The sequence below is a fragment of the Mustela nigripes genome, unplaced genomic scaffold, assembly GCF_022355385.1.
Source record: "Mustela nigripes isolate SB6536 unplaced genomic scaffold, MUSNIG.SB6536 HiC_scaffold_20, whole genome shotgun sequence".
Taxonomy (NCBI): domain Eukaryota; kingdom Metazoa; phylum Chordata; class Mammalia; order Carnivora; family Mustelidae; genus Mustela; species Mustela nigripes.
The window spans coordinates 198,973-213,223 of record NW_026739436.1 but is presented as its reverse complement, the minus strand read 5'-3'; the positions used below and the strand labels follow the sequence as shown (position 1 = coordinate 213,223).

The following is a 14,251-nucleotide window of genomic DNA, read 5'->3' as shown; positions in this document are numbered from 1 at the left end:
TCCTCAATGGGTCGCTGGAGGCCTTTTATGGTTGATCTTTTATAGAAAACTGACCAGAGAACTTGGGTAAATGTTCTAAAACATGTAAGACAAATATTGTGGGTTTGTAAGTATCATGAGACTATCCTGTCTATTTAGAACAAACAGTGTCCTTGGGACTCCTGAGTGGTTCATTCAGTTAAGCATCTGTCTTTGGATTAGGTCCTGATGCCAGGTCTTGGGATCCACTGTTCTTTGGGCTCCCTGCTCAGTGGGGAGACTGCCTCCCTCTCTCCCTCTGCCTGCTGCTCCCCTGCTTGTGTGCTCTGACAAACTAAAAAAAATTTTTTTAAGATTGTTTGTTTGTTTATTTATTTGACAGATCACAAGCAGGCAGAGGCAGGCAGAGAGAGAGGAGGAAGCAGGCTCCCTGCTGAGCAGAGAGCCCGATGTGGGGCTCGATCCCAGGACCCTGAGATCACGACCTGAGCAGAAAGCAGAGGTTTAACACACTGAGCCACCCAGGCGCCCCCTAAAATGTTTTTAAAAAGAAAGGAAGAACAAGCAAGGTGGATTCGGTTTCTTCCTTTCACTCTGGTACATACCTCACTGATAACATTTCTCCACATCTGCTATTTCTCTGTGCCTGTTAAGGAGCCCCCCTGGTGAGCCTAGTATATAGTTTTCTACATCTCTCCCTCCATAGACTCGCCTACCCCTTACTCAGGTAATGAAAAACTGTCGTCTCCCAGCATTCTCTTTTTTCTTTTTTTTTTTTTTTTTAAGATTTTATTTATTTATTTGACAGAGAGAGATCACAGGTAGGTAGAGAGGCAGGCAGAGAGAGAGAGAGAGAGGGAAGCAGGCTTCCTGCTGAGCAGAGAGCCCGATGCGGGACTCGATCCCAGGACCTTGAGATCATAACCTGAGCCGAAGGCAGCGGCTTAACCCACTGAGCCACCCAGGAGCCCCTGCAGTCTCTTTTTTCTAATGGACTTTCACTAAAAATAATTTTTCTGATTTTTCTTTTTATTATAAAATAATGTCTTCCCCTCTTATTTGTTGTACTTGGCTCTAGTTTTGCCCTAAACTGCATGTTCTGAATTGCAATGTTCTGCTACTGACTTTCACTTTTACGGTTAACATACCCACATCTGGCAGTTTAGCTTAATTTGGTATTTTCCTTGGATACATGAATTGATAAACAAAAGGTATGCAAAATCGTCATCAAGAGAACATTTGGAGAATTCAGGAAAGAAAACCCGTGAAATGATTCTTTTATTTAAGGCCTCCTGGTCTTTACCTCTTCTCTTTCCAGGTGGTTGAGAAGAAAGGGTAGAGAGACAGGGAGTCGTGCGTCGTTATTTCCAGAAGGGCCAACAGTGCTTGACTCTTCTGCAGTTAGAGGTTCAGTGCCATGCGCTACTACGAATAACGCAGGTCTTACCAGACCCTGGAAGAGCCAAGAACCACACAGGTCCTGAATTGCAAAGCACATAAAAGATATCCAGGTATCTTTCGCGAGCATTTGCATTCGTAGAACATCTCAGCGACTTCATCGTCCCCATCGCTTTCCTAATTTAGCCATCTTTATTCCAGACAAAAAGAAAGACCCTCCGACAACCCCCTCCCGCTATCAGAGTTTACTTAACTAGCACTATCCAAGAGTTCTCTGCGTCTTGTGATTACGCTTTCCCTGACAGACGTGTCTATCAACCAATAACTTGTTCGAATTGACAGCCGTCCCGACTAGAGGATCGCCATGTGGGCGGGGCGGAGGCAGCTAGCAAGTTCAGTGGAACCTAAACTGACGTGCGTCAACAAAGATCATGTGATACGAACCGGCACGTCAATTGGCCGTGCCTTCTTTGGGGCGGGAGAAAAGGGCGTCACGGAGATTTGGGGTTCGCACTGTGACACAATTACAACTTTGTGCTGGTGCTGGCGAAGTTGGAGATTCCAGGAAATATTCCCTTTACTGCGAGCTTCCGCCTCTCCTGTTGTCTCCGCCTATTTCGCGATGTGAATCCGTAGCCGAGCCCCGCAAACCTGGCATCAGTTGCTCTTGCCATCATCTTGGGATTTTTCGTCGCCGTCACCCTAGGTGGAGGAGGCAGCGGCGATAAAGTTGTTGTGCCAGTTTTACGCGACTAGGGCATCCTTTTGAGCTCTTCATTGGGTGGTGGTGGATTTCGGCATTGGATTTTATATTTGTTGTGTACTCATGAAATCCTGCGAAATATCTCTCACTACCGCCGCCGCTGCTTTCGGCGATGAGGGAAAGAAAATGGCGGCGGGAAAAGAGAGCGGCGAGAGCAAGGAGGGGTCCTCTAGCTTGACAGCAGAAGAGAGGGAGGCGCTCGACGGATTGGACAGGTACGTCTGCCGTCATTCTCCCAGCTGATATCGCACCGGCTGGCGCGGGTCTCCTGGGAGGCCCAAGTACAGCTTGCTTAATGGTATCATTGGGGGCTTATCTCCGCGCTGTGCAGGCGGCCTCCGGTACTGAGGCCTTGGGTTCCGGAGGAAGCCAGGCAGTGGCTTTCCTGGAGTGTTAACGAGCTGCCTGTATTTCTTTCTACAGCCGTCTTTTCGGGTTCGTGAGACTTCATGAAGATGGCGCCAGGACGAAGACCCTTTTGAGCAAGGTAGGCAATAGCAGGCCCAGACTTTCATTCCCAACCTTGCAGGCTTCCTGCATCCATTGCCTCCGAGATCAATCAGCGCCCCTATGGATGCGAACTAAAAGCATCTTTTTGCTTTTCTCTCATTCATGATATCTTCCTTTCGGCCTTATGAAATGTTATTTTGTAGTTTGAGTGGCCGAGACGGCAGCGCTCTGGTGCTCCGCTCAACAGTTACTTCACAACGTTTTGGTTAGGAGATTTCTGAATCCTAGCATCACGTTATACTGAATATAAGCACTTCTAAAAATTTCCTACTTACATATTAACTTTTCTCCTGGTGGTTGGCTTGTGATGTAATTTTTACTGAACGTTTAGATACGCTTCTTATATCCGTACTTTCAGGAGGAGTAAATGAAAGTTACTTTACAGCCGTGTAGAGTTTGTATTTCGAATTTAACCTGTAAATACTGATTTGCATGTGACCTTAAGTTGTTTACTTGTTTGAAAGCTACGGAAACACTGCTGTGAATGCGATTGTAGGAATCTGGAATTTTTTTAAACCCCTTTTTCCTGTGTCTGATAGAGACCACGGAGGATTCCCTCTTTATTTGTGTGAAAACTTGTTGGCACTGCCCTTTAGTTAATGGCTGCTCCTGTCGGCCAAGATGGCGGGAAATAGAGGGAGGAGAAAGGAAGGGGAGGGGAGCTTTCAGAAACGGAAGAAATATAAACGGAAATAAAATCAGTAAATAGGCCTCGCTATCAGCTGTTGTAGTTTGATGGTGCTTAGTAAAAGCCACTATTACTTAAAAGTACAATTATTATAGTTCTCAAGTTTCAGATTATATTTGTAAGTCTAGATAATGTACCGACCTGTAGCACATGTTGTTACTCTTATATAAGCTGCTTCACAAAAGCCATGTAGTTTCCTTTTCTGTCATTTTTCATCTCCTGAGCAAAATCTGTCTAATATGTCGGCTGTCACCTGGCACCATGAAAGTTGGTCTGTGTGCAAGAAATACCTTCCATTACGTATTTTATTTTCTACATAAAGCAAGTTAACTATGAATTTGATTAGTTGATGCTGCAATTGTGAAGGAAGTATTAAATACTTTTTTTCTTAATTTTCTTTTTTTTTTTTTAAGATTTTATTTATTTACCCGACAGACAGAGATCACAAATAGGCAGAGAGGCAGGCAAAGAGAGAGGAGAAAGCAGACTCCCTGCCTAACAGAGAGCCGCATGTGGTGCTCGATCCCAGGACCCTGAGATCATGACCCGAGCTAAAGGCAGAGGCTTTAACCCACTGACCCACCCAGGCACCCCTATTAAATACCTTTTAAGATATTTTTCTTCCATACGGTTTTGTTTGTAGTTTGGATTTCCATAATCATGATCCTACAACCCACAATCTCATTTTTGCATTCAATAGTTTTCATGGTAACTAATAACCAGAAACTGAAATGTAATAATTTTCAGTAATTTCACTACATTCATTGGGTATATAATTATTTCTTTAAAAATATCACTCCCAATGTGGAACTCAGTATGATAGAATGGAAGCAGTACTGTTACAATTTAAATTTTAAATGTACATTTATATTTAATGGTTTTATTTATTTATTTATTTTTTAAAAGATTTTATTTATTTAACAGACAGAGATCACAAGTAGGCAGAGAAACAGGCAGAAAGAGGAGGAAGCAGGCTCCCTGCTGAGCAAAGAGCCAGATTCGGGGCTCGATCCCAGGACCCTGGGATCATGACCTGAGCTGAAGGCAGAGGCTTTAACCCACTGAGCCACCCAGGTGCCCCTATTTAATGGTTTTGAATTTTAAATGTTACATTAAAATTTTTTTTTTTCATTAACATATAACATATTACTGGTTTCAGAGGTAGAGGTCAGCATTCATCAGTCTTTCTTTTCTTTTTTAAGATTTTATTTATCTGACAGAGAGAGATCACAAGTAGGCAGAGAAGCAGGCAGAGAGATGGGGGTGGAAGCAGGCTCCCCGCTGAGCAGACAGCCTATGCAGGGCACAATCCCATCGATCCCCACACCCTGAGATCACGACCTGAGCCGAAGGCAGAGGCTTAACCGACTTGAGCCACCCAGGTGCCCCAGCACTCGTCAGTCTTCATGTAACACCCATAATGTGCCCTCCTTAATGTCCATCACCCAGTTACTGTTATTGGCCTTATTTATGACTGAGAGTAAAATACAGCATCTTAAAATAGGACTCTTGGGCATAGTGATTCTGTCACTATTTCTAGAAAGAGTTAATACAAAAAGAAGCTACAAAAACATACTGGAAGTTACCTTTTTGTAAGGAAAATCTACACTTAAATCTCCTTTTGTGTCAACCTCTAGATACAAGAAGAGGAATCGTAAGAAATTCTTCTCAAGGTGGAAGGAACAAACAAGTTGGAAGGAACAAAAACATAACAGAAATTTCTCTTGTTTAAAGTGCTTTTCCTGGTCAACTTCCGTAACTGGCCTTTTTCTTACCCATTATTTTATTTTTGCCTTTTGCTGAGCTTAAGTTGGTGGCTTAGGGCTTTTCAAATAGTAACTTGCAGTTTTCCTGGGTGTTTCCCCTACATATACTTAACATACACATACTAATAAACTAGTTTATTTTTTTCTTTTTAAATCTTTTGCTATCGGAGGAAAGGATGTCATCTCAGTTATGAAATCAGGAGAGAAGGAAAACTATTTTTCCTCCCTTACACTTAATAAAAACGTATGACACACAATAAATTCTGTTGCCAGAGCACCAAAGTAACATACCACCAACTCTTTAGTCTTTTTTTAATTTTTTATTATTTTTTTATTTTTTATTATTTTTTTTTTAAGATTTTATTTATTTGACAGACAGAGATCGCAAGCAGGCAGAGAGAGAGAGAGAGAGGTGGAAGCAGGCTCCCCGCTGAGCAGAGAGCCCGATGCGGGACTCGATCCCAGGACCCTGAGATCATGACCTGAGCCGAAGACAGCGGCTTAACCCACTGAGCCACCCAGGCGCCCCAACTCTTTAGTCTTAAAACAATTATCCAACTGCTTCTGAACACGTTTGCTGAAAATCTTTTTTTTTTTTTTTTTAAGATTTTATTTGACAGAGAGAGATCACAATTAGGCATAGAGGCAGGCAGAGCGAGAGAGAGGAGGAAGCAGGCTCCCTCTCCCTGCTGAGCAGAGAGCCCGATGTGGGACTCGATCCCACGATCCTGAGATCATGACCTGAGCCAAAGGCAGCGGCTTAACCCACTGAGCCACCCAGGCACCCCAGGTTTGCTGAAAATCTTAACATATCCATTCAATTCAACCAAGATATTTACTACCAAAAATTTAACAGACTCTTACTTATAGGATGGTTTTTTTTGGTGTAGGGATTATTTGGATAAAGAGGAAAAAGCTTTTTCAAGGTAAAGAGGAAAAAGCATTTTCAAAGCAATTTCAAGTGAATAATGATCTTTGGCCAGTAGTGTAGAACTAGGAAAAGCACATATCTTAAAAGGTTACCTTGTTATTTACCTCCACTTCTTTCTTTTTTTTTTTCCTAAAGATTTTATTTATTTGACATAGAGAGATAGAGAGAGGGAACACAAGCACAGAGACCTGGAGAGGAAGATCCAGGCTACTCACTGAGCATGGCCCTGGGATTGAGTACCACATGGGGTTCCCTTCTCAGCAGGAAGTCTGCCCCTTTCTTCCTCCCCCAGCTTGTGCTTGCTCTCTCAAATAAACAATACCTTTAATAAATTAGGGATTTATTTAAAATGCTATGTTAGGGGCACCTGGGTGGCTCAGTGGATCTGCCTTCTGCTGGGGTCATGATCTTAGGGACCTGGGATCGAGCCCCACATTGGGCTCTCTGCTCAGCAGGGAGCATGCTTCGTCTCTCTTTCCTCCCTCTCTGCCTACTTGTGATCTCTCTGTCTGTCAAATAAATAAAATCTTTAAAAAAAATGCTGTTACCTTTAAAATGTGAAGCTATTGTTTTATTAATGTAAAGTTTGAAATTATTTTACTGTAGTCATAAAAGCATTTTCTTCAACTGTAACTTTCTTACTTCTCATATTATTTCCCTGTCTTTGATTGCAGCAGAAGGACCATCTCTGTCAACTAAAATTTGAGTAATTCCATATTATCAGGTTTTTTTTTTTTTAATTTTTATTTATTTATTTGACAGACAGAGCTCACAAGCAGGCAGAGAGGCAGGCAGAGAGAGGAGGAAGCAGGCTCCCTGCTGAGCAGAGAGCCCGATGCGGGACTCGATCCCAGGACCCTGAGATCATGACCTGAGCCGAAGGCAGCGGCTTAACCCACTGAGCCACCCAGGCGCCCCATCAGTTTTTACATTTCATTTTGTTTACATTTTTATTTTGGTATGTACTAGTGTCATTTCATCTATTCCAGAGTTCCCAGTGGATGCCTGAAACCACAGATGGTACTATACTCTATTATTACCATATCATATACTTAAGAGATTTTAAGGTCTAGGTCAGGAACACTAAGAGATTAATAGCAATAACTAATAGTAAAAGAAAATACTTTATAGGTATACTCAAAAATTATTTGAATGTGGTCTTTCAAAGTATGTTCTACTGGACTTACCATTCTTGTGATGATGATACGTGCTATGTGATAAGAAGCAGGAAGTTGAATGATACAGACTACTCTTGATCTTCCGAGGTACAGAGTGCAGTTGACCATAGATGATAGAAGTTGAGATTAGTGTAACTTCAAACATGCAGAAAACCTGTAAGGCTAGTGTAACTTCAAACATGCAGAAAACGTGTAAGAATAGAACAGTTAAAGAACCAACATTTAGCCTTTACCCTGGATCTCCATTAAAGAAAGGAAAAAAATATACATATATAGTCCTCTACAACACTATTATACTACCATTCATTATATTCTCACTGCTGTTACTTTCATTCCTGTTACTTATTCTGTAACTGGAAACCTATACATCCCATTCCTTTACCCATTTTCTCCATTCTGGCAACGTAAGTTTATTCTCTAATATGAGTCTGTTTTGGTAGCCTGTAGTTTTCAGGTATTATAAAGCAATAAGTTTTGTATCTTGTATTCTTTTTTTTTTTTTTAAGATTTATTTTTTTTATTTGAGAGAGAGCACGCAGGAGCAGGGTGAAGAGCAGAGGGAGAAGCAGACTCCCCACTGAGTGGGGAGGCCAATGTGGAAATGGATCCTGGAACTGTAGGATCATGACCTAGCCGAAGGCAGATGCTTAACTGACTGAACCACCCAGGTGCTCTTGTATTTTTTATTTTAATCATCTGCCAGATAAAACTATAGGTACTTGGATAAGAAAGGATCTTGAAATTTTATCTCCAAATGATAGTAATTTCTGGGATCTAAGTATATATTCAGATTTTCATGGTTATAATTTGGTGTTTATGCATATGTAGGTAGCTAACAGAATGATAACTGAAAGCAGTTCTCTTTTAAATCTTTTTTTTTTTTTAAAGATCTTATTTATTTTAAGAAAGAGCACAGGACAGCTGGGGGAGAGGGATAGGGAGAGAAAATCCTGAGCAGACTCCCCACAGAGCTTGAAGCTTCCTCCAAACTTGACCCTGAGATCATGACCTGAGCTGAAACCCAAGAGTTGGATCCTCCATGGACTAAGCCACATGTGCCCCTTCTTTTAAATTTAACTGTAGGGATAACTGAGTCACCTCAGAAGAGCTTTATTAATGAGGTATCTTTAAACTTTTAGAAATATTTATGCTGTGTGTGAAATACATGTATTTTTCCCTCTAGTTTTGCAATGTGGTTTTTTTTTTTTTTTAAAGATTTAATTTATTTATTTGACAGAGATCACAAGTAGGCAGAGAGGGGGGGGAAGCAGGCTCCCTGCCGAGCAGAAAGCCTGATACAGGGCTGATCCCAGGATTCTGGGATCATGACAGCCTGAGCCGAAGGCAGAGCTTTATTTAACCCACTGAGCCACCCAGGCGCTCCTTGGAAAGTGTTTTCATCAAAGAAGATTATTTTATAGGAGAAGGCAAAAAAAATTAAGGTACTTTATATGGGGGCTCTCCCAGCACATTTTCTCATCCTAGTAGAATTGCTGAGGAGGTTTTTTTATTTTACTGAGAAGTTAATCCGCCTTTTTTTGGGGGGTGGGGTGGGGTCGGGGAGAGAGATTTGACCTTAGTTGCTTTTTCAGAGCACCATACCCGGGAGTATTCCTGGGAGTAGACCCAGAGTATACATCTAATTGTATGTATTTCTTTTGTTGTGGTTACTCTTGATGTATCATATATTATAAGGGACCTCATTAGGATATTTTTTATTGGGAAGATTGAAACATTTTGAAGGAGAGCTTGTTATTTTTGAAGTGCAAAGTATAGAAATACTAAGTCCCTGTTGTGTGCTAAGCAAACAATAGTTATCTTAAGATTAGAATTTTTATATCAGGTTTTTGATTGTTAAGCTTCTGAGATCACCTGTGGTTACTGATAACTCTAGAAAGTTGTTCTTTGAGATGTTTTAGTGCAAAATCTTCATTTCTTCCTCCTGCAAACTTATGAAGTTCAAAAAGATTGAATTCTTTATTATTTTTCTCTAAGAGGGTATGTGTATGTATATGTTGGGCTGAGATAATGTTAATAGTATGTTTGAAATATGAAGATTAGAAAACAGTTGAAACATAGTGTATATATATAGTAAATATTCTATATATATTTTAGTCTAAAATTTACTGTAGTTTCTTTGCAAAAAGTGATTGATTATTACAAACGATAGCTATCCTATCCAGTAGAAGTTTATTGTGATGCATGAATTTTTCATTGTATGTAATTTTAAATTGCAAAATAGAAAAAGTTACTAAGGGATGCCTGGGTGGTTCAGATGGTTAAGCGTCTGCCTTTAGCTCTGGTCATCATCCCAGGGGCTGGGATTGCCCTGACATTAGGTTTCCTATGCAGTGGAGAGGCCTGCTTCTCCCTCTCCCTCTGCCATTGCCTTGCTTGTTTTTTTTTTTTTTTTTTTAAGATTTATTTATTTATTTATTTGACAGAGAGAAATCACAAGTAGACAGAGAGGCAGACAGAGAGAGAGAGAGGGAAGCAGGCTCCCTGCTGAGCAGAGAGCCCGATGCGGGACTCGATCCCAGGACCCTGAGATCATGATCTGAGCCGAAGGCAGCGGCTTAATCCACTGAGCTACCCAGGCGCCCCCCTTGCTTGGTTTTTTATCTCTCTGGCTCTCTGGCTTTTTATCTCTCCGTTAAATAAATTAAGTAAATAAAATCTTAAAGGAAAAAAAAAAGAAAAAGTAAAAATAAAAAGAAATGGATGAAGTTAATGTTAATAATATATTAAATCAAATTTTCCAAAGTTACTTTACTTAATTATTTTGATTTTTTTTTTTAAAGATTTTATTTATTTGCCAGACAGAGATCACAAGTAGGCAGCAGGGGGCGGTGGGGCAGGCTTCCCGCTGGCAGAGAGCCCAATGTGGGGCTTGATCCCAGGACCTTGGGATCTGGACCAGAGCTGAAGGCAGAGGCTTTAACAAACTGCTGAGCCACCTGGGTGCCCTATTAGTGAATTTTTTAAAAAGATCGTATTTATTTATTAGAGAGATGGGAATGAGAGCCCACACAAGGTGGGGAAAGGGAGAGGGGAAGGATAAGCAGGTTCCTTACCAAGCCAGGAGGCCAATATGGGGCCAGATCCCAGGACCCTGGGATCATGACCTGAACTGAAGGCAGATGCTTAACGAACTGAGCCACCCAGGCTCCCCTTATGAGTGAATATTTTATACCTTTTTTATACACACAGTCTTTCTGACACCTGTTTTCAAATTACAGTACATCTCAATTTGAACTTGCCACATTCCAAAATTTGAAAATCACAGGTTGTTACTGGTTACTGAAATGCAATAGTCATTTCCCCCATGCCTATTTGAAAGTAGTGTTTTTTATGAACAAAGTCCAAAGTAATTATTCAGATCTCCAACTCATAAAAAGTCATTAAGGAGCTCCTTAATGGCAAGTTTGGCAAGTCTTTCCCCTCATTTTTGTAAGGGACATATTGATTCTTTTCATTTCTAGAGCAATTTCTTTTCTTTAAAAATTTTATTTATTTATTTGATAGAGAGCGCAAGTAGGCAGAAAGGCAGGCAGGGAGAGAGAGGAGGAAGCAGGCTCCCTGCTGAGCAGAGAGCCTGATGCGATTCAGGGTTTGATCAGGGCCTGATCCCAGGACCCTGGGATCATGGCCTGAGCCGAAGATAGAGGCTTTAAACCACTGAGCCACCCAGGCGCCACTAGAGCAATTTCTTATAAATACACATTATCTCAAGAAGGATGCAGTTATATTTCTTTTCTCTTAATGCTTATATTTTTCATTTCTAGGCTGTTCGCTGCTATGAATCTTTAATCTTAAAAGCTGAAGGAAAAGTGGAATCTGATTTCTTTTGTCAATTAGGTCACTTCAACCTTTTATTGGAAGATTATCCAAAAGGTAATGTTTTTCTTTCTTAAAAGTTTAGCTTGATTTATGTATGCAGATTGTTTTTTATTTTTTGTCTTGGGTAAATTGTTTTTATTTTTTGTCACAGACAGCTATTGTTTTTTAATCTCTCCTAAATACATTAGATAATGAGAAAGAAAGTAGAGTAGGTAGAAATGTGAAATTTTATGTAATTTCATGTAAATAGTAAAATGATCATTCCATAAAACTCTTTTTTTTAAAGATTTTATTCATTTGTCAGAGAGAGAGCGTGTGTCTTAGAGAGCAGGCCTACACAGAATGGAGAACAGCAGGCAGAGGGAGAAGCAAGCAGACTCCCCACTGAGCAGGGAACCTGATGTGGGACTCCATCCCATGACCCTAAGATACAACCTGAGCCAAAGGCAGATAATTAACTCACTGAGCCACCCAGGTGCCCCCATTCCATAAAACTCTTAACACCTTACAGTGTAGATGGGTATTTTGCTTGTTGTTGTGAAAATCTGTGTTAAGACCTTTTTATTTTTATTTTATTTTATTTATTTATTTATTTATTTTTTAAAAGATTTTATTTATTAATTTGACAGAGAGAAATCACAAGTAGATGGAGAGGCAGCCAGAGAGAGAGAGAGAGGGAAGCAGGCTCTTTGCCGAGCAGAGAGCCTGATGCGGGACTCGATCCCAGGACTCTGAGATCATGACCTGAGCCGAAGGCAGCGGCTTAACCCACTGAGCCACCCAGGCGCCCCTATTTTATTTTTTTTAAAGATTTTATTTATTTATCTGACAGATCACAAGTAGGCAGAGAGAGGGAGAGAGAGAGGAGGAAGCAGGCTCCTCGCCGAGCAGAGAGCACCATGTGGGGCTCGATCCCAGGACGCTGGGATCATGACCCGAGCCAAAGGCAGAGGCTTAACCCACTGAGCCACCCAGGCACCTCTAAGATCTCTTTTAAAAAGATTTTATTTATTTATTTATTTGTCACAGAGACAGCACACAGGCAGAGTGGCAGGCAGAGGTAGAGACAGAAGTCGGCTCCTTGCTTGGCAGGGACTTGATCCCAGCACCCTGGGATCATGACCTGAGCAAGCCAAAGGCAGCAGCTTAATCAACTGAGCCACCCAGGCGTTCCATATATTTTTAAACATCTTAATTGGTAACCTAATATCTTGTTTGATAACTTTGCTATAAGTACAAATGTGGACATACTAGAAAGAGTAAGATTGGACAGTTTCCCAGCATCACCAAAGCAGTTATTAATTTTCAGAAGTGTTTTACAAATTTAACTCAGTTCTGACATTTTATACCTGGAGATGTTACAATTCCATGGGTAAAACGGAGTTCCTTGTATCTGATAGCTCCATTTCAGATCCAGTTGCGAGTCAGGGTTGTTACCTGTGCTGCTTATCAACCCGCTATATAAATCACAGGTTTCACAATCCTCTCCTTGGGTTTGATATTCTATTAGAATGATTCACAAATGTCAGGGCAACATTTGTTAATTTATTATAAAAGATGTTAATAAAGGATACAAATGAAGAGGAATATAGGGCAAGGAATGGAAGTATCCTGAGCTCAGGAACTTCTCTCTCTTTGAGAAACCAGGGGTGTATTTACCAAATCAGAATCTCATAAACTCCTCTAATTCCAATGTTCAACAGTTTATTGTAGAACTTAATTTGCATTATTTTCCCCATCATCCCAGCTTCATTTTGAAACTATTCATAAGTTGTCTCTAATGAAAAACAGGGGTGCCTGGGTGGCTCAGTGGTTAAGCCGCTGCCTTCGGCTCGGGTCATGGTCTCGGGGTCCCGGGATTGAGTCCCAAATCGGGCTCTCTGCTCGGTGGGGAGCCTGCTTCCTCCTCTCTCTCTCTCTCTGCCTCTCTGCCTACTTGTGATCTCTCTCTGTCAAATAAATAAATAAAATCTTTAAAAAAAAAAAAAAAGTAAAACAAAAACCACTCCTACCTAGACTCAGAATGTTTTAGGAGCTCTCTGCCAAGAACAGGGACAGAGATGCTCTTACATATTTTTTATTCTGCAAACAAAAATGGTATTTCTTCTTCTTTTTTTTTTTTTAAGATTTTATTTATTTATTTGACAGAGAGCGATCACAAGTAGGCAGAGAGGCAGGCAGAGAGAGGGGGAGAAGCAGGCTCCCTGCTGAGCAGAGAGCCTAATTCGGGGGCTCTATCCCAGGATCCTGAGATCATGACCTGAACTAAAGGCAGAGGCTTAACCCTCTGAGCCACCCAGGTGCCCCACAAATGGTATTTCTTTTTTGTTCTTGATTTTGTTTTCCATTTTAGTTTGAAATATTTAAAAATCCACCTTCATCATGTTATATGTAGTACTCAGATAATCAAATATAAGTTTGAACTTTGAAGAACATTTCCCATTCCTTTAGAGTATTTTTTTCTCAGAAATAATGGGGCTAGCGGCGCCTGGCTGGTTCAGTCATTAAGCATCGGCCTTTGGCTCAGGTCATGATCCTATGGTCCTGCTCGGTGAGTAGCCTGGTTCTTCCTCTCCAGGTCTCTGTGCTTGTGTTCCCTCTCTCTATCTCTCTATGTCAAATAAATAAAATCTTTAGGAAAAAAAAAAAGAAAGAAGAGGTAAATAAAGGTAACCTTCTAAGATAAGTGCTTTTCCTAGTTCTTCTATATATACTACTGGCCAAAGGTCATTATTCATTTAGTTAAAAATTACCTTGAAAATGCTTTTTCCTCTTTACCAGATAATCCCTACACCAAAGAAAAACCATCCTATAAGTAAGAGTCTGTTAAATTTTTGGTAGTAAATATCTTAGTTGAATTGGATGGATATGTTAAGATTTTCAGCAAACGTGTTCAGAAGCAGTTGGATAATTGTTTTAAGACTAAAGAGTTGGTGGTATGTTACTTTGGTGCTCTGGCAACAGAGTTTATTGTGTGCCATATGTTTTTATTAAGTATAAGGGAGGAAAAATAGTTTTCCTTCTATTATGATTTCATGACTGAGATGACATCCTTTCCTCCCATAGCAATAGATTTTTTTTTTTTTTTTTTTTTTTTGAGATTTTATTTATTTGACAGAGAGAGATCACAAGTAGGCAGAGAGGCAGGCAGAGAGAGAGGGGGAAGCAGGCTCCCTGCTGAGCAGAGAGCCCGATGCG

The 14,251-nt window shown here is 40.7% G+C and overlaps 1 protein-coding gene across 6 annotated transcripts in view; it reads left to right on the top strand.

Annotated features, from left to right (window-relative positions):
- The first annotated feature begins 1,862 nt into the window (after window positions 1–1,862).
- Window positions 1,863–14,251, top strand: part of LOC132008037 (histone demethylase UTY-like) — a 192,547-nt gene continuing 180,158 nt past the window's right edge. For all 6 annotated transcript variants that reach the window (XM_059386438.1, XM_059386437.1, XM_059386436.1 and 3 more), the window contains exons 1-3: window positions 1,863–2,355; window positions 2,564–2,627; window positions 10,999–11,107. In XM_059386438.1, coding sequence (XP_059242421.1) covers window positions 2,204–2,355; window positions 2,564–2,627; window positions 10,999–11,107 — 325 coding nt within the window. In that variant the 5' untranslated portion in view covers window positions 1,863–2,203. The remainder of the gene's footprint in view (window positions 2,356–2,563; window positions 2,628–10,998; window positions 11,108–14,251) is intronic.